General features: G+C 37.1%; 3 protein-coding genes and 1 pseudogene across 4 annotated transcripts; all 4 read left to right on the forward strand.

Annotated features, from left to right (window-relative positions):
* Nucleotides 1–797: 797 nt before the first annotated feature.
* Nucleotides 798–2,616, forward strand: LOC147923715 (uncharacterized protein At2g29880-like). The gene is made up of 3 exons (XM_087494413.1): nucleotides 798–986; nucleotides 1,752–2,009; nucleotides 2,098–2,616. The coding sequence occupies exons 1-3, from the start codon at nucleotides 921–923 to the stop codon at nucleotides 2,524–2,526; spliced, it is 753 nt and encodes a 250-aa protein (XP_087350539.1). The 5' UTR covers nucleotides 798–920; the 3' UTR covers nucleotides 2,527–2,616.
* A 5,593-nt stretch (nucleotides 2,617–8,209) lies between these two features.
* On the forward strand, nucleotides 8,210–9,831 carry LOC104757717 (disease resistance protein ADR1-like). Its single transcript, XM_019239180.2, has 4 exons — nucleotides 8,210–8,843; nucleotides 8,920–9,254; nucleotides 9,337–9,692; nucleotides 9,786–9,831. The coding sequence occupies exons 1-4, from the start codon at nucleotides 8,210–8,212 to the stop codon at nucleotides 9,829–9,831; spliced, it is 1,371 nt and encodes a 456-aa protein (XP_019094725.2).
* A 7,101-nt stretch (nucleotides 9,832–16,932) lies between these two features.
* On the forward strand, nucleotides 16,933–18,005 carry LOC147923716 (disease resistance protein ADR1 pseudogene; annotated as a pseudogene). The gene has a single exon (XR_015587659.1). The product of XR_015587659.1 is annotated as a disease resistance protein ADR1 pseudogene (transcript).
* A 1,551-nt stretch (nucleotides 18,006–19,556) lies between these two features.
* LOC104757719 (uncharacterized) lies at nucleotides 19,557–21,319 on the forward strand. The gene has a single exon (XM_010480482.3). It carries the CDS (start codon nucleotides 19,640–19,642, stop codon nucleotides 21,071–21,073), a length of 1,434 nt encoding a protein of 477 aa, XP_010478784.1. The 5' UTR covers nucleotides 19,557–19,639; the 3' UTR covers nucleotides 21,074–21,319.
* Nucleotides 21,320–21,882: the final 563 nt, after the last annotated feature.

A 21,882-nucleotide genomic window follows, 5' to 3' on the forward strand; every position in this document is an offset into this window, starting at 1 on the left:
AAACCCAATAGGTAAAAAAAAAAACTCCAAAATAAGAGTGTGATTCATAACAGAATAACGTAGTCTAGAGTTTGTTTTGGACAACCATATTCGGAAAAAAAAAACCACTAAATCTTATATTTGTTTGGTAAGTAGTTAAAAAACTGATTCGTAAAAGTTACCATAAGAGCAATACTTAACTCATCTCTGTGAAATCTATTACAAACCGATCTTACATATGCTATGGTATAATGAATTAACCAAAAGTATAAGCATACACAAAAAGAACACCTTCGAAGCTAAGCTATATTATTATTATTGACTTAAAAACAAAAAGCTGCGTCAGTACGAGCACGGGCGACGTGAAAAGATAAAATGAATGAGGGAGGAAGTTGCTACGAAACTTCGTCGTCTTGCTTTTCTAATTAGACCTTGTTTATCGGGGGTTCATAAGAGAATTCTTAGGGGGGTGTATTGAATTGGGGATTTTAAAAGATTTTGGGATATTCTTAAATCTTCTGTTATTTAATTGATGATTTTTTAAAATCATCTGAAATCCTATGTTATTGAATGTGAAATTTATAAAAATCATTTACAATCTCTTGTTATTCAATCAATAATTTATAAATCTCACTTCAAATCTACTGTTATTCAAAAAATCACAAATTCTTTTAAAAAATCTATTGAATGGGATTTTAGAAGACTTTTCTAACATTTTTAGTTCAAAATTATAGCTTACAAAATCTCACCTCTAAAGGTGATATTTTAAAATATTTGTTTTAAAAAGACTTTTCTTCGATCTACAAAAAAAACGACTTCTAACACTAGCAAATTTTTTTCACACTAGCAACTTTTCTTCCACACTAGCAATTTTTTTTTTTGTCGAACTCTCACTTTCTCTCTTTCTCTCTTTCTCTCTGGAAAAATCCTATAATTTGTTGATGTGTAATCGAGTTCATCTTCTGCAGGAATCAATGGATGGTATCTGGAACTTCATAATAGATAAGGTAAACTGTCTTGTATCTTGATTCTTGAGTAAAGCTTCAAATCGTTTTGTAATTAACCTCTTGAGAATCCTTACAGCTTATTTTCCCTAATCCTTTAAAATTTCTTAGCTACTTTTGAATTTGCAAAAAACCCAAAAAAAAACTGCAGATTTGATTCACTTTTTGATGAAATTGGTGTTAATTTGATGGTATGATATCAAATTCATCAAACGTGAATCAAATCAAATTGGTGTTAAAAAAAACAACATGTCTTTATACGAACCCATGATAGCAAATGTTTAGGCCTCTCTCTGATCAGATTTGTACGAACCCATGATAGCAAATGCTTCATAGTAAACTAATCCAGGAATTAAAAATAAAGGGGGAATGAGTAGAGGAAATTTTTTTATGAGCTTTATGATCCAGCAGGATAATAACATGGCTGAAGATGTTAGCTACCATAACGTGGTTCATTCGTTTCAATTCCTTGTCAGGTAGTTTGACCCCCTACTTGTGTTATTATTTGATCTGAATTTCCAAAGATTTGTATTTGAAGATGACATTCAGCAACACTTGGATCCTTTGTTATCTAGGTGTTTATTTTTATAAGAAGGCTAACATGACTTAAGTTACCATTATGAAACTGATGCAGTTATCCTGCTTCTGATTGGTTGTTAATACTGTAGGCATACCTCTCATTTGTTTGATATTGGCTGCCATAACTCTGTTTATTCTTTTTACAAATTTAAGTCTGAATGGTTTTGCTGACACTTGTTTTTCTCGCAGAAACTTCTGCAGGGTTACAAGCAAGGAAGTGGTAATGGAAAGTTCAGCAAATTAACCGTGGAGACAAGAGTGTTACCAACACTAAACCAAAATCTTGGCATTAACAAAAGCTTCAAGGAGTATAAAAATAGGTTAAAGATCTTGAAGAATAAGTACAATGGCTTGTCAGATCATTTTCGTTTTAGTTCTGGTTTTGGGTGGGACCCTGAAACGAAGAAATTCACTGCTCCAGATGAAGTATGGGCTGACTATTTGAAGGTAAGCAAAATTATAACATAGAATTTGTGAACATAGTAGTGTTGCTCATATGTATCAAAATTACTAAAATGTTTTTATTTTCAAATAGGCTCATCCAGGTAAAACAAATCTGCGTGATGACTCATTTGAAGATTTTGGAGATTTACGAATGATTTTTGAATCAAATACTGCTACTGGAAGGAATGCTGTGGGATTAAGTGATGCCATTGATACAAATACATATGACGTTAGAGAGCATGAAGGGACAACTAATTCAAGTCATGACCAAATAATGGAAGATGAGGAAATAGCATATGAAGAAACATCTGTTCAAGAAGTTTTCTCTGCATTAGAGACAAGAAGAGGGGGAAAGCTACCTCCAAGAAAGAAGGCTAGAACTGAAACTGATGCACTTAACACAAACAAGGCTGTTGATGAACTGAATACAGTGCAAGATTCAGTTCAGCAGATTTTTGGCATGATACAAAAATTGAAGAGGGTTTTTATTTTATTTAATAGTTTTTCGTTTGCAAATTAGCAATACCTTATGAGCTCTCTTTTTATTTTATTTTTGATTTAAGACATTTCTTCCTTTTAAAAATAATCAACTCTTTTGTTGTTTCTTGAATGAAAGTTGAACAAGAGATATTTAACCAAAACAAAATTTGCAAAAGAATCATAAATTTGCATCTTTTACTTTCCTATGGCGGGTAAATTATGGTTCGTACGTATATTATGGCGGGTAAAAAACTAAAGACCATATTAGGGTGAATATATATATATGATTTCTTTCCTTCTCTCATTTGTTCTCCATCTCCACACTAGCCGCCGCCTTCCTCCGTTGTTGCTGCTCGTAAGTTCTTCACTCCATCTCCACATTGTTATATTATTATATGATTTTGTGTCTTTATATAATACATGTTCTCCATCCTCGTACATGCTTGTTCTCCATTTCCACACTAGCCGCAGCCGTTGCATCCTCGTATGTTCTTTTTTTTTTTAATTAATTGTTATATAAAAACATACGTACGAGGATACACGTTTCTCCATCCTCGTACATGCTTGTTCTTCTTTGTGTCTTTATATAATACATGCTTGTTCTCTAGTCGATGATATACATGCTTGTTTATGTGTAAACTTTCTCTATATGATGATGTTTCTCTCTATAAAATACATGTTTTGTTTATGAGTTCTGTCAATGGTTTTGTGTAGGATTTTGATAATGGATCGCATTGTTCATGAAAGCGAAGAGATACAAGCTAGAAAAAAAAAAGACGAATGAGAAATTTCAAGTTAGATATTGATATCATGATGCTGGTTTTGTCAATCATTGCGAAGATTCAATATTCTGTTCTGCAGATACCACGCCAGATAAGAAAGCCAGCTACAAGACTTGGACATGAATACATACAAAACCAATTGGTTCATGAGAAACGTGACACTTTTCGACGTTTGTACCGTATGGACCCAGAAGCATTTTTGAATCTATGCTCTATTTTGAGATTGGAGATGGGTTTGAAAGACACAAGATATGTTTCAGTTGAAGAAATGCTTGCCACATTTTTGTTCATCGTTGGTCAAAATTCAAGATATGTTTCAGCTGAAACTAGATTTCAGAGATCAAGATTTTCAATAAGTAAGAGCTTTAACACAATTCTGAAGGTGTTAAAAGCACTTGCTCCAAAGTATATGGCTAAACCTGGGCTTGCAGTGCCTACAAAAATAAAAGATAGCACACGATTTTATCCTTATTTTAAGGTATGAGATTGTTTTCTTCTGCTTGTTTTCTAGTATTTCAAAAAGCTATATGACTAGCTAATTTTGTGTTTCTATTTTCCTTAGGATTGTGTGGGGGCTATTGATGGAACTCATATCCCCGCAATGATAACAGGACAAGACTCGTCTAGCTACCGTAATCGGAAAGGACAATTATCGCAAAATGTGTTAGCTGCATGTAATTTTGATTTAGAATTTACATACGTTCTTAGCGGTTGGGAAGGTTCAGCTCACGATGCAAAGGTACTACACGATGCTTTAACTAGGAACACCAACAAATTAATAGTTCCAGAAGGTATGTCATTACATTATGATAAAACTAATATTCTTTGTTATTAATTTTTATGTTATCTCACTTATATTTGTATAACTTTTAAATTGTAGGAAAATATTATTTAGTTGATTGTGGATTTGCCAATCGTCGTCAATTTTTAGCTCCATTCCGAAGTACTCGCTATCATCTCCAAGACTTTAGGGGACAAGGAAAAGATCCTGTAACTGCAAATGAGTTGTTTAACCATCGTCACTCTAGCTTACGAAACGTAGTAGAGAGGATTTTCGGCATCTTCAAGTCAAGATTTCTCATTTTCAAATATGCACCACCCTTTCCATATAAGACGCAAGTAGAGTTAGTACTTGCTTGTGTTGTTTTACATAATTATCTTCGTCAAGAATGTCGTTCAGACTTGTTTGAAGATATTAGAAATGCTGAAGGAACTGACGCTGATGAAAGAATTGATGATGGGAATAATGAAGAAGAACAGCTTCATGGTACTCAAGACCAACAAAGAGTGCTTGCTAATAACTGGAGAGCAACAATAGCGGAAAACATGTGGACAGATGCTATGAATATGGGATCATGATACAATACTATTGTGCTTTATATTAGATTGTTTTCATTCTTTCTGTTGGTTTATTATTTTTTATCCAATACTTTTTATTGAGAAATGCTTTGGTTCCTTTTAACTATCATGTCTATTTTTTTTCTTCTTAAATTAACCAAAGTGTAATCGAGTGAAATGTGAGCCTATTTGCTCATATATATCAAAATTACTAAGACGCAAATCTCGTACGTATGTTTTTATATAACAATTAATTTAAAAAAAAGAAGAACGTACGAGGATGCAACGGCTGCGGCTAGTGTGGAAATGGAGAACAAGCATGTACGAGGATGGAGAACATGTATTATATAAAGCTGTTTGCTCATATGTGATCAAGCTGTTTTTTTTTTCTTTCCTTTTTTAATTCTAAAATCACCTAAAATTTATAATCAAATCTCACTAAATCTCAAAACCCAAGTCTCAAAAAATCTGCCAAAATATCAAAATCTCCTAAAATTACACTCAAATCTCCCAAAATTCTAAAATATTAAAATCCCAGCAAATCTCCTAAAATCCCCAATTCAATACACCCCCCTTAGTCTTTTGGCTAAAAAAAGTTAATTAGAAATGAAAAAAAATTGTAAGATCTCCCCTTATATAAGAGACTGAAACTAGGTTTAAGGGGCGCTACGTGTCGGTATTTGGTTGGGCGAGAGAAAAATACAAAAAAAACAAAATAATCGGTAAACCACAATTTTTCTTCTCTCTCCCTCTCTCTCTCTCTCTCTCTCTCTCTCGGTTGCGATTGAATCCCGAATCGGGAGAAGAATTTGGAATCATTGAAGGTTTCGAATCGAAGGACATGGAATCAAATCAGAAAACATGGAATTGAAGGGAATGGAGAGAAGGCGAGTAGTAGCCAAGGCGATTTGCAACTGAATCGCGAAAGAAAGGATCGAGTTCTCAGTACGTTTTTGATGAAATCGAAAATTGTTTTATGATTTTGGATCGCAAATTAGGGTTATTTGATGTTTGTGATCAGAAGTCAGAATTTGGAATACTTGAATCAGTTCAAATTTGTGATTAGAAGTCAGAATTTGGAATACTCGAATCAGTTCAATTTAAGGAATCATAACTAGTTCTTGATTGTTACAGTTTCTAGGTCCTATTCTTGAAAAATCTTCTGATGTACCTATCAAAAGATAAAGAGCTGTTGTTGTGCTAATATTTCTTTGTGGTTTCTCTCTATTTAGACATCGAGACTAAATCAGATACAAGTTTGGCTGTAGCTGTTCAGACACTATCGAAATTCAAGGTCTTGAGCGCGCCTGTTTTAGTAAAAAGAGTAATGTCATCTCTGCTTATGACATTTTGGAGTATTCTTACAGGTTTTTTTGCTCTCTCCTTCCTTCCTTCCTCTGACTACAAGATCCTGGTTCTTTAAATGATATAAAAATTCTCTGGATCATAGATAGTTTCATGATAAAGTTCTTGATTAATGAGGGACTAGACTTCTTTTGACTAATATTTCTTTATGGTTTCTCTCTATTTAGACATCGAGACTAAATCAGATACAAGTTTGGCTGTAGCTGTTCAGACATTATCGAAATTCAAGGTCTTGAGCGCGCCTGTTTTAGTAAAAAGAGTAATGTCATCTCTGCTTATGACATTTTGGAGTATTCTTACAGGTTTTTTTGCTCTCTCCTTCCTTCCTTCCTCTAACTACAAGATCCTGGTTCTTTAAATGATATAAAAATTCTCTGGATCATAGATAGTTTCATGATAAAGTTCTTGATTAATGAGGGACTAGACTTTTTTTGTTATAGTTACTTTGGTCATTAGGAGGGGAATGCTGGGATCTGTATCATGTTTTAGAGTGTATAGTTGGATCTGCTATTGTGAATATCTAAATTGTTACGCTTTTGTTTTTTTTGAGGATATGATAGATTCTTGCCGTAGAACAACTAAATTTGGAAACATGACAGATTTGTAAAATATAACATGAGGCAGATACATGATTTCCGAAATCTCTATTACTCAATCCATAAGTTGTCCTCTGCTTCAATTACTTAAAAAACTCATTCACTAGCCTATGTTTTTCAGGTTATGTTATTGGGGAGGTTGCTTCACCGTAATTTAGTGAACTTGTTTGGCTATTGCGCAGAAAAAGGACAACACATGCTTATATATGTTTACATGAGTAAAGGAAGCTTAGCTTCTCACTTATATTATTAGCAAATGATGTTTTCTCTTTGGTGTTGTTGTTGATGGTTCTGTTCTGATATGGGTGTGTGTTAATGTTATGATCTCGTTGTTTTATTTTACTGGACTTACAAAAAGTTTTGATCTTGATGATCTGTTTTTTGTGATCTTATTGGCTAAACATAACCAGCATTTTGTCTCGGGCAAAATTTAAACGTCTTCTTTAATCATCATCACCACTTAGCATTTCAAAGGTAGCTCTTTTCATTACTACGTACAACAATGTAACGTCTTCTTTATTCTTTTCATCGTTTTGATTCTGTCTTTCATGTCAATTTAAGGCTCGTGAGACATGTCATTGTCGGTTTGTGAGTAAGAGCTTGTTTATCGGGGGTTCATAAGAGAGCTATCTGATTGATTTATCATCCTCAGGCAACATGCTCTTTCTTCAGGAAGCCGTGACCTGTCTATCTCAACCAAATCATCAGTGGCAGCTCTTTTGGGAAGTCAGCTTGGCGTCTTTGATCGAGTTAGGTATCGATTATTTTCCGGTGGTGATGCGTCCTTTGAACTCTAAGATCATCTACTTGTGGAGCAGGAGCAACAATATGCTTATCTTGTTTAACTTGAGGACACATGCGTTTAGGCTTCAGGAGGAAACTGCAGACAATAGCAACAAGTGTACGGGTGGTTGCATCTTGAGTTTTAACAGCAATACCAGTTTATGGTCCTAACCATAACCTCTTTTCCCATCTCACCATTTTGTGTAATATATGTGCTCCATGTTAGTTGCATATGTTTCTCATTTACAAATCTTTAACAAAACAGATGAAGAACCTCTGTTTTCAAAGTTTTTCAGAAACAGAAAATATAATTCTAGTTTTTTCATGTATAGATTGTAACTTGTGTGAACTTAGGCTTTTGTTTTGCTTTTTTTTTTTTGGGTTTTTCTGTTCAATTTTGTATAAACCTCATGAAGAAATCAAATCTCCCGCTTCATAGTCTTTATGTTTTGTATGTTTGAAAATTTTAGTCTTTTATGTTTTGTATGTTTGAAAATTAATTAAAATGCAATATTTTTTAATTTTATAAAAACTTAAATGTTTACATATTTATACCACTTCTATTCTATTTAAAATTTTAAAATTTTTAAAAAAAATAATATTTTCAAAAATAAAAGACCCAAAATAAGAATCTACCAATAAAAAAGAAAATTTTATCTAAGAGATCATGGGTTCTTATATTCCAAACACTACACAATTAATTCATAAAAAATTTAAGAACTCCCCTTATATGAACCCCAATCAACTTATGAACCCCCCCCCCCCCCAATCAACTTGCTCTTAAAAACTTGTTACAACCTCTTATTACCACTTACTTATCTCTCTTTCTTTCTCTCTCACTCCCAGATCAGTCTCGATCATGGCGTCGTTCATAGATCTTTTCGCCGGCGACATCACAACGCAGCTAATAAAGCTTCTCGTTATGGTAGCTAACACAGTCTACAGTTGCAAAGGAATAGCAGAACGACTGGTCACGATGATCAGAGATGTTCAACCAACGATCAGGGAGATCCAATACAGTGGCGTGGAGCTAAGTAACCATCGCCAGACTCAACTGAGAGTGTTCTTTGAGATCTTGGAGAAAGCAAGAAAGCTGTGCGAAAAGGTTTTAAGATGCCGTAGATGGAATCCTAAACACGTATACCACGCTAACAAGATGAAGGATCTCGAGAAGAAAATATCTCGTTTTCTCAACAGCCAGATTCTTCTCTTTGTTCTCGCTGAGGTATGTCATCTACGGGTCAATGGTGACAGGATTGAGAGACTGTTGAGTGAGCAAAATGATACTTCATCGTTTCCGGAGACGTTAATGGAGATTGAGACGGGAAACGATCCGGCGATCCAACAGGTAGGATTGGATTTGGGGAAGAGAAAGGTGAAGGAGATGATGTTTAGGTTTACAGATACCACCAATCTGTTTGGGATCTCTGGAATGAGCGGTTCCGGGAAGACCACTCTTGCAATAGAGCTTTCAAGAGACGATGATGTTCGAGGTTTGTGGAGTTTTATATATTGATAGTTTCCTATTGTGTGTTGATGATCTTGAATCTGATCAAGATTTTGGTGCAGGACTCTTTAACAACAAGGTTTTGTTTCTGACTGTGTCACGGTCTCCGAATTTTGAGAACCTCGAGTCCCGTATTCGAGAGTTTCTTAATGATGGAGTTCGACAACGGAAGCTAGTGATCCTTGATGATGTTTGGACAAGGGATTCCTTGGATAGGCTGCTGTCTAAAATTCGTGGAAGCACAAATTTAGTAGTCTCACAGTCCAAGCTTGCGGATCCTAAAACCACCTACAATGTGGAATTATTAAAGGAAGATGAAGCCATGTCCCTCTTGTGTCTTTGTGCTTTCGAGCAAAACTCTCCGCCTTCTCCGTTCAGCAAAAATTTGGTGAAGCAGGTAACGTTTCTTTTATCTACGTTTGATAACACTACTATTTGATTTGCTTTTAAATACTCAGATTAGTACTATGTTTTGGTAGGTTGTTGATGAGTGTAAAGGTCTACCTTTATCTTTGAAAGTTCTTGGTGCTTCGTTAAAAAACAAACCTGAAAGATATTGGGAAGGCGTAGTTAAAAGGTTATCAAGAGGTGAAGCTGTTGATGAAACTCATGAGAGCAGAGTGTTTGCTCATATCGAAGAAAGTATAGAAAACCTCGACCCGAAAATCAGAAAGTGTTTTTTGGATATGGGTGTTTTCCCTGAAGACAAGAAGATCCCTCTTGATGTTCTCACCGACGTGTGGGTTGAGAGGCATTATATTGACGAGGAAACTGCTTTTTCCTTTGTTCTTCGCTTAGCTGACAAGAATCTCCTTACTATAGTGAACAATCCGAGGTACTCACTCTTTTTTATGATTTTGTCTCTTGTAGCCACTAACCACTATCCACGTTTCTAATGGATTTACTATATCATAATTTAATTTTGTAGGTTTGGAGATGTGCACATTGGCTACTATGATGTATGTTGGAACTGAATTTTAGAAACAAGTTTCAGAAAATTGCAGGTTTTGGGACAATGACTTTCCGGTGACTTTCCGGCCAAATTCCGGCCAAATGGCTGATCGGAATTGTCTGGTCGATAGTGCAATGGAAAACTGGTAACGAGTACTACAAGATGGTATACTCATACGTCCAAAACGGAGTTGATTTGAATGAGAAATAAGAGTGTGAAGTGAACTACTTGGGATGGTTTAGGAAATATCCCACATCGGAAATATGATTGATTTTTCACTCATATATATATAGTTTCACACTCTTCTAGTTTCAAAAGTGTGTAGAGGAAGAGGGAAGGTTCCCACACGTGAACCGGGCCGAGCACAGATGCGGGACGGGCCGGACGCGAGGAGGGCCGGGCCAGGCTAGTCTCGGACGCGGGCTGTGGTCTCTTGGGCTTTTGGGTTTTTGGGCTTTTTGGCTCTTGAGACTGCTGTAGGCTCATTTATTTTTTTGGAAAGACTTGGTGTGAACTCCAAGCAAACTTGGGCAGCACTCCGAGAATATTCACTGAATATTTTCTTGAGAGCTCCCTCCTTCCACTATATATAGAGGCATAACCTCTCATTATTTTTCACACACAAAAAACATAAACACTCCTTCTTCTGAAGATCTCTCTTTCCCTCTTTCTTGCTTAGTCCAAGTAAGTTCTTAGTTTAGTAGTCTTGAGAGTATAACGTAGATCTGTTCGCTTGAGTTCTATTACTGGTGTGCTACGGTAATAGTTCGTGATCGGTTGTATCCTGGGATTCATAAATCGTGATTGTCCAAAAGCACTTACGGCCGATTTATTGAATTAAGGAAAGTTATATTATGCTATTGTAATTCGTTTCTGATTTCGTTAATTTAAATATAATTCGCATATTTTCTCAATTCGATTTTTGCGCTCCTAACAGTCTTAATTCAATAAATCCGCTTTCTGCTTATCGCTTTAAACGGATTGAGAGTTTTTCGAATTTTTTATTTATTTTAAAAACGATTTCAAAATCTTCTGAAAAACTGTTTCTGCTTTCATCTTTCGGTGCCTACGCGGAAAATTTTTGAAGAACGCTTTTACTTTAATTATTTCTTCTCTACTCTCTTTGGTTTCCACGAACGCTCTTAATTGAGTGAGTTTGTGAAACAAGTTTCTGCAAACGCTTGTTAAGCGAGTTTGCAAAACTAATTCAGTGTAATTTAATTACTTGAATTGTTTGATTAATATATTAATCAGATCTGTTTATTGTGAAACAGAAAAATGTCTGGAGACAACACCAACAACGTTGACGGTGATAGGGTTCCTGCAACCTCTGTTGAAACTCTTGCGGAGTTGGCTTTACGCCTTGCTAAAGAACTTGAAAAGACGAAGCTTACCGATTCGGGTATGGAAAACGTGCGCCGAAATCTGTTCGATAATGGATCAACCCACATGGGGATACCACCTTCGGCTTCCCAAGGGATGATGCCAGATAAGTTTGATGGCAAAGCTGGGTTCAAAACGTGGCAAAACAAAATGCGCTACTACTTGGCCAGCATGAACATGGAAAGGTACCTCACATAGGATCCACCAATGCTTCCACAAGGTGACACTGACGTGTATGTGGTTGAAAGTATGGATAGTTGGGCTCAAGGAGACTACTATTGCAAAGGTCAGATTCTGAACCGTTTGGTCAATGATCTGTATGACCTCTACAGTATGTACAAGACTTCAAAAGCATTGTGGCTAGCTTTGGAGACCAAGTACAAGACTGATGAGTCTGGGATGCAGAAATTCTCAATTACGAAGTTCCTGAATTTCAAGATGGTGGATTCCAAACCAATTATGGAACAAGTGGAAGCTCTTCAACGCATCTTTCAGGAGATCGATTTGGAAGGGATGTCGATATGCAATGTCTTTAAGACGAATTGCCTGATCGAGAAGCTACCACCAGGCTAGTCGAATTTCAAGCATTACCTTAACTTCAAGCGTAAGGCAATGTCTCTTGATGATCTCATCCGTCGGTTGAGAGTTGAGGACAACAATCGTGGAGCTCATTCGGATGCTCAAAGCCAAGGGCATGATGTTCATGTAGTTGAGCATAAGGCCAAGTTTAAAGGAAAGGGTAAAGGGATCTCTATTCCTCATAAACCGTTGAAGGTGTCATCTGGACCAAACTTCAAGAAGAGCAACCTTGAGAGGAAGTTCAAAGGGAAGTGTCATCATTGTGGTAAGATGGGACACAAGGCTGATGTTTGCAAAAGCAAAGCAAAAGATCTCAAGTTGCAAGCAAACCTAACTGAAGAAGACATGGTTGCGGTGGTTACTGAATGTAACATGGTGGAAGACAACCCAGTGGAGTGGTACTACGACACTGGTGCTACCACACACATATGCTCTGATAGGACCATGTTCACCACCTATGTGCAGAACAAGTCAAATGAGCAGCTTTTTATGGGCAACACGGCGGTGTCCAAGATTGAAGGTAAAGGCAAAGTGGTTCTGAAGCTAACTTCTGATCGTGAGCTCACCCTCCAGAACATGAAGCACGTACCTGATATGCGGAAGAATCTCATCTCTGGAACAGTGTTAAGCAAGCATGGTTTTTCCATCAATTTTGAGGCTGATAAGTTAGTTCTTAAGAAAAATGAGATGTATTTGGGAAAGGGTTTTGTTAAGGGTGGACTGATCAAAATGTCTGTAACGACAGTCCATCCAAAAATTGTAGCTTCTGCTTCTGTTGCTGAAACGAAAGAAAACCCTATTGCTTACATGGTTGAGTCGTTTACTACTTGGCATGAACGTTTAGGACATGTCAATTACAAAACAGTGCGAAAAATGCAAAACTTGAATTTGATTCCGAAATTCAAAACTAACCAAGAAAAATGTGAAGTGTGCGTACAGGCCAAGCTCACTAAAAATCCCTCACCACGCGTTGAAAGAACAACCGAACCTCTAGGTTTAATTCACACAGACTTATGTGATTTAAAGTATGTGCAAACTAGAGGTGGTAAGAAATACTTTGTTACCTTCATCGATGATTGCACAAGATATTGCTATGTATATCTCTTGCATAGCAAAGATGAAGCACTGGAAAAATTCAAAGAGTTCACCCTTGAAGTAGAAAATCAGCTTCAGAAAACTATAAAAGTAGTTCGAAGTGATAGAGGAGGAGAATATAATGAGCCGTTCAATGCATTTTGCAGAGAAAAAGGCATTATACATCAGACAACCGCTCCCTACTCGCCAGAATCTAACGGAGTAGCGGAACGAAAGAATCGAACTCTGAAAGAGATGATGAATGCGTTGTTGCAGAAATCTGGGTTAGCCCAGAACATGTGGGGGGAAGCTTTGCTTACCACTAATTACATCCTCAACAGGATACCGCATAAGGTTACTGGCAAGTCACCATATGAGCTTTGGAAAGGTACAGTACCTTCGTACAAATACCTCAAAGTGTGGGGGTGTCTAGCAAAAGTGGCTGTACCACCTCCTAAAAAGGTCACAATTGGGCCTACGACCGTAGACTGTATCTTCATTGGATATGCACATAACAGTAGTGCATATCGATTTCTGGTTCATAAATCAGATATTCCAGATATCCATGTGAATACAGTTATGGAGTCAAGAAATGCTTCATTTTTTGAAGACATTTTTCCCTGTAGGAAAACTCAAAAACGGACTCGTGAACAACGAGATGCAGCGACTTTGGAAGCTGGCAATACTTTGAGTACTACTTCTGTAGAATCAGAACTAGAACCTAGAAGAAGCAAACGAGCTCGCAAAAGTAAATCGTTTGGTGATGATTTTCTGATGATGGCATTTCTATCTGAAAATCTACCAAGAACATACGCAGAAGCTATGTCTACACCTGATGCACCTTATTGGAAGGAAGCAGTCAAAACTGAAATAGACTCTATCATGCAACATCATATTTATGAGATGGCAGATCTACCACAAGGATTTAAGCCTTTGGGATGTAAATGGATTTTTACGATAAAACGAAAACCAAATGGCGATATTGAACGGTACAAGGCTAGGCTTGTAGTGCAAGGATTTCGGCAAAAAGAAGGCTTAGATTTCTTTGATACCTATTCACCGGTAACAAGACTATCTTCAATCAGGATGCTCATAGGTATTGCAGCCTTGAGAAAACTTGAAATCCATCAAATGGATGTAAAAACTGCTTTTCTTCATGGAGATTTAGAAGAGGAAATCTACATGAAACAACCTGAGGGATTTGTTATTCCAGGACAAGAACACAAAGTGTGTAAACTTGTGAAGTCATTATATGGACTCAAACAGGCTCCTAAGCAGTGGCATGAGAAGTTTGACAGTATGATGATGTCTAATGGTTTTCGCATTAATGAATGTGACAAATGCATATACTACAAAACTACTCCATCAGGGTACATTTTGTTATGCTTATATGTAGATGATATGCTTATTATTGGCAGCAACAAAGACATCATAACTCAAACGAAAAACATGCTCAAAAGAAATTTTGACATGAAGGACTTGGGTTTAGCAGATGTAATTTTGGGGATAAAAATCATCAGAACTGATGAGGGCCTTATCTTGTCTCAAACCCACTATGCTGAAAAAGTGCTTGATAGATTCAAGCATTACTCAAATGGGACTGCAAAAACTCCAGAGGATCCTCAAATTCACTTGACCAAAAATTCTGGTGAACCTGTGCTGCAGGTGGAGTATGCAAGAGTAATTGGCAGTCTAATGTACTTGACAAACTGTACAAGACCGGATTTAGCGCACTCTGTAAATGTACTTAGTCGCTACACAAGTAATCCAGGACATAAGCATTGGATGGCTATAGCTAGAGTTTTGGATTATCTACGTTATACCAAAGATCATGGCTTGCACTATGGTTGAGAACCCGGAGTTTTGGAAGGTTACAGTGATGCCAACTGGATCACAGACTCGAGAAACTCAAAATCCACAAGTGGATATGTTTTTTACACTTGGAGGTGCAGCAGTGTCCTGGAAGTCTTCCAAACAAACTCTGGCAGCTAAATCAACTATGGAATCTGAATTCATAGCTTTGGAGATAGCTATGTCAGAAGCTGAATCACTTCGTAATTTCTTGGAAGACATCCCAATGTGGGGGAATCCTGTGCCTGCAATACGTGTACACTGTGATAGCGAATCGGCTTTGGGCAGGGCAAGGAATACCCATTACAATGGCAAATCTCGTCACATCAGACGGAGACATAAAACTGTTAGACAACTTATCTCAACTGGTGTAGTTACGATTGATTACATCAATACGAAAGAAAACCTAGCGGATCCATTTACAAAAGGTTTGGCGCGAGATCAAGTTATAAAATCATCAAGAGGAATGGGTTTAAAGCCTATGACTTAAGAGGATGTTTGATGGTAACCCCACCTACTCAGATTGGAGACCCCATGACCTAGGTTCAAAGGGACAACTAAATCAAGCTGAATCTGCTACAAGCACTAGAAGACTTTTGTCTTTTCCCAGTTCCTAGAGTGATGTAAAGTGCTTCCTGTATGTTAGAGGTTAAGCATATGCTTTTAATGATTTGAAATGTAGCTTTGTAAAATATTTGAAATAATTACAGGATATTTCTTTAAATACAAGCAGCTTATATAAATCACCTTGTGAGTGTGAAATGGGGCCGTTTCTAGGAGATTATATGAGGCTATACTCTCCAAGTTCACTCATGATTAACCAGGCATGTTCAAGGCCACAATGAACACAATAGAGAACCTCGTTCTACGAGAAAACGAAGCTGTGTTATGCCTGCTGTCTAAGTTTACATACAAATCCGGATGATTCAAGACATCATGTTCACCAACTGGCCGAGTAAACTCGACAGGTATAACAATGAGTCGGTTCAAGGTTGAAAAACGCCACCAACTCATATACAGTTAGTTTTCGCATATACTCTCGAAGGTTTGTCTAGTCTAGATAGTAGTGTCAGTCTATAGGGTTAGTTATGTCGTCATATGTTTAGACTTATTTCTATTCATGTGGGGGATTGTTGGAACTGAATTTTCAGAAACAAGTTTCAGAAAATTGCAGGTTTTGGGATAATGACTTTCCGGTGACTTTCCGGCCAAATTCCGGCCAAATGGCTGATCGGAATTGTCTGGTCGATAGTGCAATGGAAAGCTGGTAACGAGTACTACAAGATGGTATACTCATACGTCCAAAACGGAGTTGTTTTGAATGAGAAATAAGAGTGTGAAGTGAGCTACTTGGGATGGTTTGGGAAATATCCCACATCGGAAATATGATTGATTTTTCACTCATATATATATAGTTTCACACTCTTCTAGTTTCAAAAGTGTGTAGAAGGAAGAGGGAAGGTTCCCACACGCGAACCGAACCGAACCGGGCCGAGCACGGATGCAGGACAGGCCGGACGCGGGGTGGGGCGGGCCGGGCTGGTCTCAGACGCGGGCTGTGGTCTCTTGGGCTTTTGGGCTTTTTGGCTCTTGAGACTGCTGTAGGCTCATTTAATTTTTTGGAAAGACTTGGTGTGAACTCCAAGCAAACTTGGGCAGCACTCCGAGAATATTCACTGAATATTTTCTTGAGAGCTCCCTCCTTCCACTATATATAGAGGCATAACCTCTCATTATTTTTCACACACAAAAAACATAAACACTCCTTCCTCTGAAGATATCTCTCTCCCTCTCTCTTGCTTAGTCCAAGTAAGTTCTTAGTTTAGTAGTCTCGAGAGTATAACGTAGATCTGTTCGCTTGAGTTCTATTACTGGTGTGCTACGGTAATAGTTCGTGATCGGTTGTATCCTGGGATTCATAAATCGTGATTGTCCGAAAGCACTTACGGCCGATTTATTGAATTAAAGAAAGAGATATCATATCTCGCCTCCCTGATTTATTTACTACTTTATATTATGTTGTTGTAATTCGTTTCTAATTTCGTTAATTTAAATATAATTCGCATATTTTCTCAATTCGATTTTTGCACTCCTAACAATGTATTTGTTACACAACACGATGTTCTCCGTGACCTAGCCATTCATATGTCTAATCGTGCGGACGTAAATAGGAGAGAACGATTATTAATGCCAAAAAGAGACTTGGTGCTACCAAGAGAATGGGAAAATAATAAAGATGAGCTATTTGATGCCAAGATACTCTCCCTTCATACAGGCAAGACTTGGTCTAACTTTTAATGAATTTGGTTGGAGACTAATTAAATTCTTCAAGAGTTTGATGGATTGTTGTGTCTTTAGGGGAAATGGATGAAATGGATTGGTTCGACATGGACCTCCCTAAGGCAGAAGTTTTAATACTAAACTTCTCGTCCGATAACTACGTCTTGCCACCATTTATTGGTAAGATGGTTGAACTCAGGATGCTCGTGATTATAAACAATGGCATGACTCCTGCACGTCTACATGGCTTCTCTATCTTTGACAATTTGGCCAAACTGAGGAGTCTCTGGCTCAAGAGAGTTCACGTCCCTGAACTCTCCAGCAGCACCATTCCACTGAAAAAGCTACGCAAGATGCATTTGATCCTTTGTAAGGTCAACAACACTTTTGATCAGACAACATTCGACATCTCCCACATCTTCCCAAGCTTGTGTGATCTCACTATCGATCATTGTGATGATCTTGTGGAACTAAACTCCAAAATCTCTGGGATGACTTCTCTCAAGTCTTTAAGCATAACCAACTGTCCCCGCATTACTGAGTTACCCAAGAATCTGAGTGATCTACAATCCCTTGAACGCCTAAGGTTATATGCTTGCCTCGAGCTGTTATTCCTTCCCGTCGAAATTTGTGAGCTGCCATGTCTAAAGTACGTTGACATTTCACAGTGTATCAGCTTGAGTTCTCTTCCTGAAAAGATAGGAAAGCTAAGGACACTTGAGAAAATTGACATGAGAGGATGCAGTATATTGGATCTACCAAGTTCTGTAGTCGCCCTCGAGTCTCTACGCCATGTCATTTGCGATGAGGAGGCTTCGTCTCTGTGGGACAATGTACAAAAAATGATTCCGGAACTTTGCATTGAAATCCTTGAAAAATGCTTCACCGTGGATTGGCTCGACGAGTAGGCTCCTTAATTTATCCATCAAACTCTTGATGATCTTGTATAAAGTCATTGCTCATCAGAGCAAATTAAGTGTACTTTTAAATAAACGTCTTCATATATATAACATCATCTTTAGTTATCAATTCCTAATCTCTTATTATAAATCATTTTTTAAAAAAAATTCAATAACAACAACATGTGAAATACCAAGATAATTTAATCTTGGCATGCAGTTCATTTAATCATTCTATTATAACTGTCGTGCACATGTCTAACAAAGACATTTGTTCCAACTCAATTTCAGATTCAGATCACAAATATGATATTGCTGGCTCCAAAAAGGCGTCGCACACAAAATATTTGACGGATTCAATCGAGAGAGATTGATAGTGGTAGTCAGTGGCAATCAGTGGCAGATTCATATCGATGGATCCAAATCAGATATGGGGTGTCAGCACTAAAAAACTTACCAATATGTTGTTGGTACTTTACAAGATTATTAGATGCAAACAAAAAAAATTAATTATTTTACCCGGTTAAGTGACCCCTTTCTCCTTAGTAGGTCCGCCACTGGTGATAATACTTAATTTATCTATTAGGATACATCAAACTTCACACAAGAGAGGTCGTCTACATATTTTAGGTTTTATTGGAAAAATAAAGCAGAGAGGTCTCCAACCGAATCATGAACTTCAAATTGTAGAGGAAATTACTACACCTAATGTATGATCATATGAAATAGAAAAGCTAGAGATTGTCCTTACCAGAACTTAGAGAGAATGCAGAATCTAGGAACAAAGCAAACAAGAGTAAGTAACTTCCCTCTTGTTCAAACGTCAAACGTCTGCATGAATGCATACGAGACTGCTACATGAACATAAATCTGAAGGCCCATCTGAAGGCCCTGTCCACCGTCTAGATCATTGTACAAAAGACCGTCTAAAATTTAAACACTCAATCTTTTGACTTTCATTGTTTTGGTCAATATCAACTGCGAAAAAATAAGGCAAATAAAATAACGTACTTTACACAGAAAGTCAAAGTTGTGTTACGTAACTAAATATAGAAACAAAATTAAAATATTAGGGCATTTCTATTGGGGAGTATTCTTAAAAAAGTTATAAATAAAAAATTAATAAAAAGAGGAGAGAAAAGAAAAACAGAAAAGAACCGGTACTCAAAGTGCTTTCGGAAGTAACGTTTCTCAGATAATACTGACAAATGTCAATAAATTAATGGTTGATATTAATTAAAAATAAAATATGTATAAATATAATTAAAATAATATATTTCTTTTTTTAAAGTAATCTTCTACCGTTACTCCGTTGCTGATGGTCTTAGTACTTCGTAAAAGAAAAGACGAAGCAACTAAAAAGGAACATGATAGAAAATATCAAACGGCCCGAAGAAAAAAATGTTGTGAAAAATTATGGATTTAAAAAGATTAGTAAAATACATATATCAAAATAAGAAGTCTAAGAAAAAGAAAAACAATAATATTATACCAAAAAAAGTAGATATTTGTTTTGAGAAAGTGTTTAAACATAAATATATAAATAATCAAAGAGAAGACAGAAAAAAAAAATCAAATGAATCTGTCTTTTTCAAGTGTGTCGGGGAAATGATAAATTCGACCACGATTACGGATACCACTAGTTATTGCCACATGCAAATGGATTAGTCAAAATCGTCAACTTTGACTCCGCAGCTCACGAGTCGACACTCTCTTTCTATTAATAGCTTTCAATTACTTCTCTCAACACAACACAAGAACACCATGAACTCTTCCTTTCCTCTCTTCATCTTTACCGTCGTTATCTTTCTCCGATGTCTAAATCCCACCGGAGCTGCCACGTGTCATCCTGATGATGAAGCCGGTCTACTAGCTTTCAAAGCCGGTATAACCCGAGACCCTTCCGGTATTCTCAGCACATGGAAGAAAGGTACTCCTTGTTGTTCTTGGAACGGTGTCACTTGTCTCACCACCGACCGCGTCTCCGCACTCTCTGTCAGCGGACAAGCGGATGTTGCCGGGAGCTTTCTTTCCGGTACTCTCTCGCCGTCACTAGCCAAACTTAAGTTCCTCGATGGTATTTACTTCATGAATCCCAAGAACATCACTGGTCCATTTCCTCAATTCCTTTTCCAATTACCAAATCTTAAGTACGTTTACATCGAAAACAACCGTCTCTCCGGTCCTCTCCCGGTTAACATCGGTTCGCTAAGCCAGTTCGAAGCGTTTAGTCTCGCGGGAAATCGGTTCACCGGTCCGATACCAAGTTCGATATCTAATTTGACTCGGTTAACTCAGCTCAATCTCGGCAATAATCTCTTAACCGGAACTATACCGTTAGGGGTTGCTAAACTCAAGCTCATGTCATTTCTCAACTTCGGCGGCAACCGTCTCTCTGGTACTATCCCGGATATTTTCAAATCAATGCCGGAGCTCAGATCTCTCATTCTCTCCCGCAACGGATTCACCGGGAATCTTCCACCGTCGATTGCATCACTCGCACCGATTCTTAGGTTCCTTGAGTTAGGCCATAACAAACTCTCCGGGAAGATCCCAAACTTTTTATCGAACTTCAAGGCTCTCGACACCTTGGATCTCTCCAAGAATCGGTTTACGGGTGTCTTACCGAAGAGTTTTGCCAATCTAACCAAAATCTTCAATCTTGATCTCTCCCATAATCTTCTAACCGATCCGTTCCCTGTTTTGAACGTGAAAGGCATTGAATCTTTGGATCTTTCTTACAACCAATTTCATCTCAACACCATTCCAAAATGGGTGATTTCGTCGCCGATCATCTTCTCGTTGAAGCTAGCAAAATGCGGGATCAAGATGAGCTTAGATGACTGGAAGCCAGCACAAACATACTACTATGATTTCATCGATCTGTCGGAAAACGAAATCTCCGGAAGTCCCGCAAGGTTCTTGAACCAAACAGAGTATCTGGTGGAGTTCAAGGCATCAGGAAACAAACTCAGATTTGATATGGGGAAGTTGACGTTCGCGAAGACGTTGAAAACCTTGGATATATCAAGGAACTTGGTATTTGGGAAGGTACCAGCGGCGGTGGCTGGATTAAAGACATTGAACGTTAGTCAAAACCATCTTTGCGGAAAGCTTCCGGTTACAAAGTTCCCAGCCAGCGTGTTTGCGGGCAACGACTGTCTTTGCGGCTCTCCACTATCTCCTTGTAAAGCTTAAGCGGCAAGAAAACTACAACCGGTATTTGGATTTACGGTGACAATTAAAGTTTAGCTCTAAATAATATTTGTATTAATTAAATAACAAATAAAGTAGTTTTAAGACATGAATAAGCTTCATTACAACGATATGTATGTATTAGTGAAAGTACTCAAAGTAGTATTTAAGTTTTCAACACTTTTGTATTATTTTATTTCGTGAACGTACTCAAAAGTAGTACAAAAATAAGAAATTGAATTAACTAAAGAATTTTTTTTTCAACACATTATGAAAGAATTTGATACTAAATAAATAATTAGAGATACCTGATTTATTTTGCCACTAAATAGATTTTATCATAAAATCATTATAACCATTGACTATGATTTTGTAAGAAACAAAATTATTACTCGTCATCTTCAACATGATTATAAAAATAATGAAAAGGTAAAAACAGAGAAGTATTCTGTTACCAGAGTGCTCCAATTTATGTACCGTTTGCTTATATTTAGACTCTTAGCCGATGTGTTTCCTAATCTATATAATAATAATAATCTGAATAAATGTGACCAACACTTAGTTGCGATTTTTCATCCTACTTTTTTGTAAAATATATACATATATATTTTTTTTTTCTTTGACAAAAAATTTCAACGGTTGCATCTCTCTAAAAAATTGCGTCAGTTAAATGTAGAGTTGTGTCTCTTACAAACAATTATGTTTATTCAAATGTTCACATCTTTATAAATTTATATATAAGTGACTTCTCATAATTGTATTCAAATTTTCTTTATTTTATATTTTTGACAAAAATTTGTTACAGTTGCATC

The sequence above is a fragment of the Camelina sativa genome, chromosome 17 (assembly GCF_030686135.1).
Source record: "Camelina sativa cultivar CO46 ecotype springtype chromosome 17, ASM3068613v1".
NCBI lineage: Eukaryota > Viridiplantae > Streptophyta > Magnoliopsida > Brassicales > Brassicaceae > Camelina > Camelina sativa.

Bases quoted from the DNA above. Each gene is read 5' to 3' on its own strand.
- LOC104757717 (XM_019239180.2), top strand. From the start codon at position 8,210: ATGGCGTCGTTCATAGATCTTTTCGCCGGCGACATCACAACGCAGCTA. The intron at 8,844-8,919 runs GTTTGTGGAGTT...ATTTTGGTGCAG, and splicing joins AAGAGACGATGATGTTCGAG to GACTCTTTAACAACAAGGTT. The intron at 9,255-9,336 runs GTAACGTTTCTT...ATGTTTTGGTAG, and splicing joins GCAAAAATTTGGTGAAGCAG to GTTGTTGATGAGTGTAAAGG.
- LOC147923715 (XM_087494413.1), top strand. From the start codon at position 921: ATGTGTAATCGAGTTCATCTTCTGCAGGAATCAATGGATGGTATCTGG. The intron at 987-1,751 runs GTAAACTGTCTT...TTTTTCTCGCAG, and splicing joins GGAACTTCATAATAGATAAG to AAACTTCTGCAGGGTTACAA. The intron at 2,010-2,097 runs GTAAGCAAAATT...ATTTTCAAATAG, and splicing joins TATGGGCTGACTATTTGAAG to GCTCATCCAGGTAAAACAAA.
- LOC104757719 (XM_010480482.3), top strand. From the start codon at position 19,640: ATGAACTCTTCCTTTCCTCTCTTCATCTTTACCGTCGTTATCTTTCTC.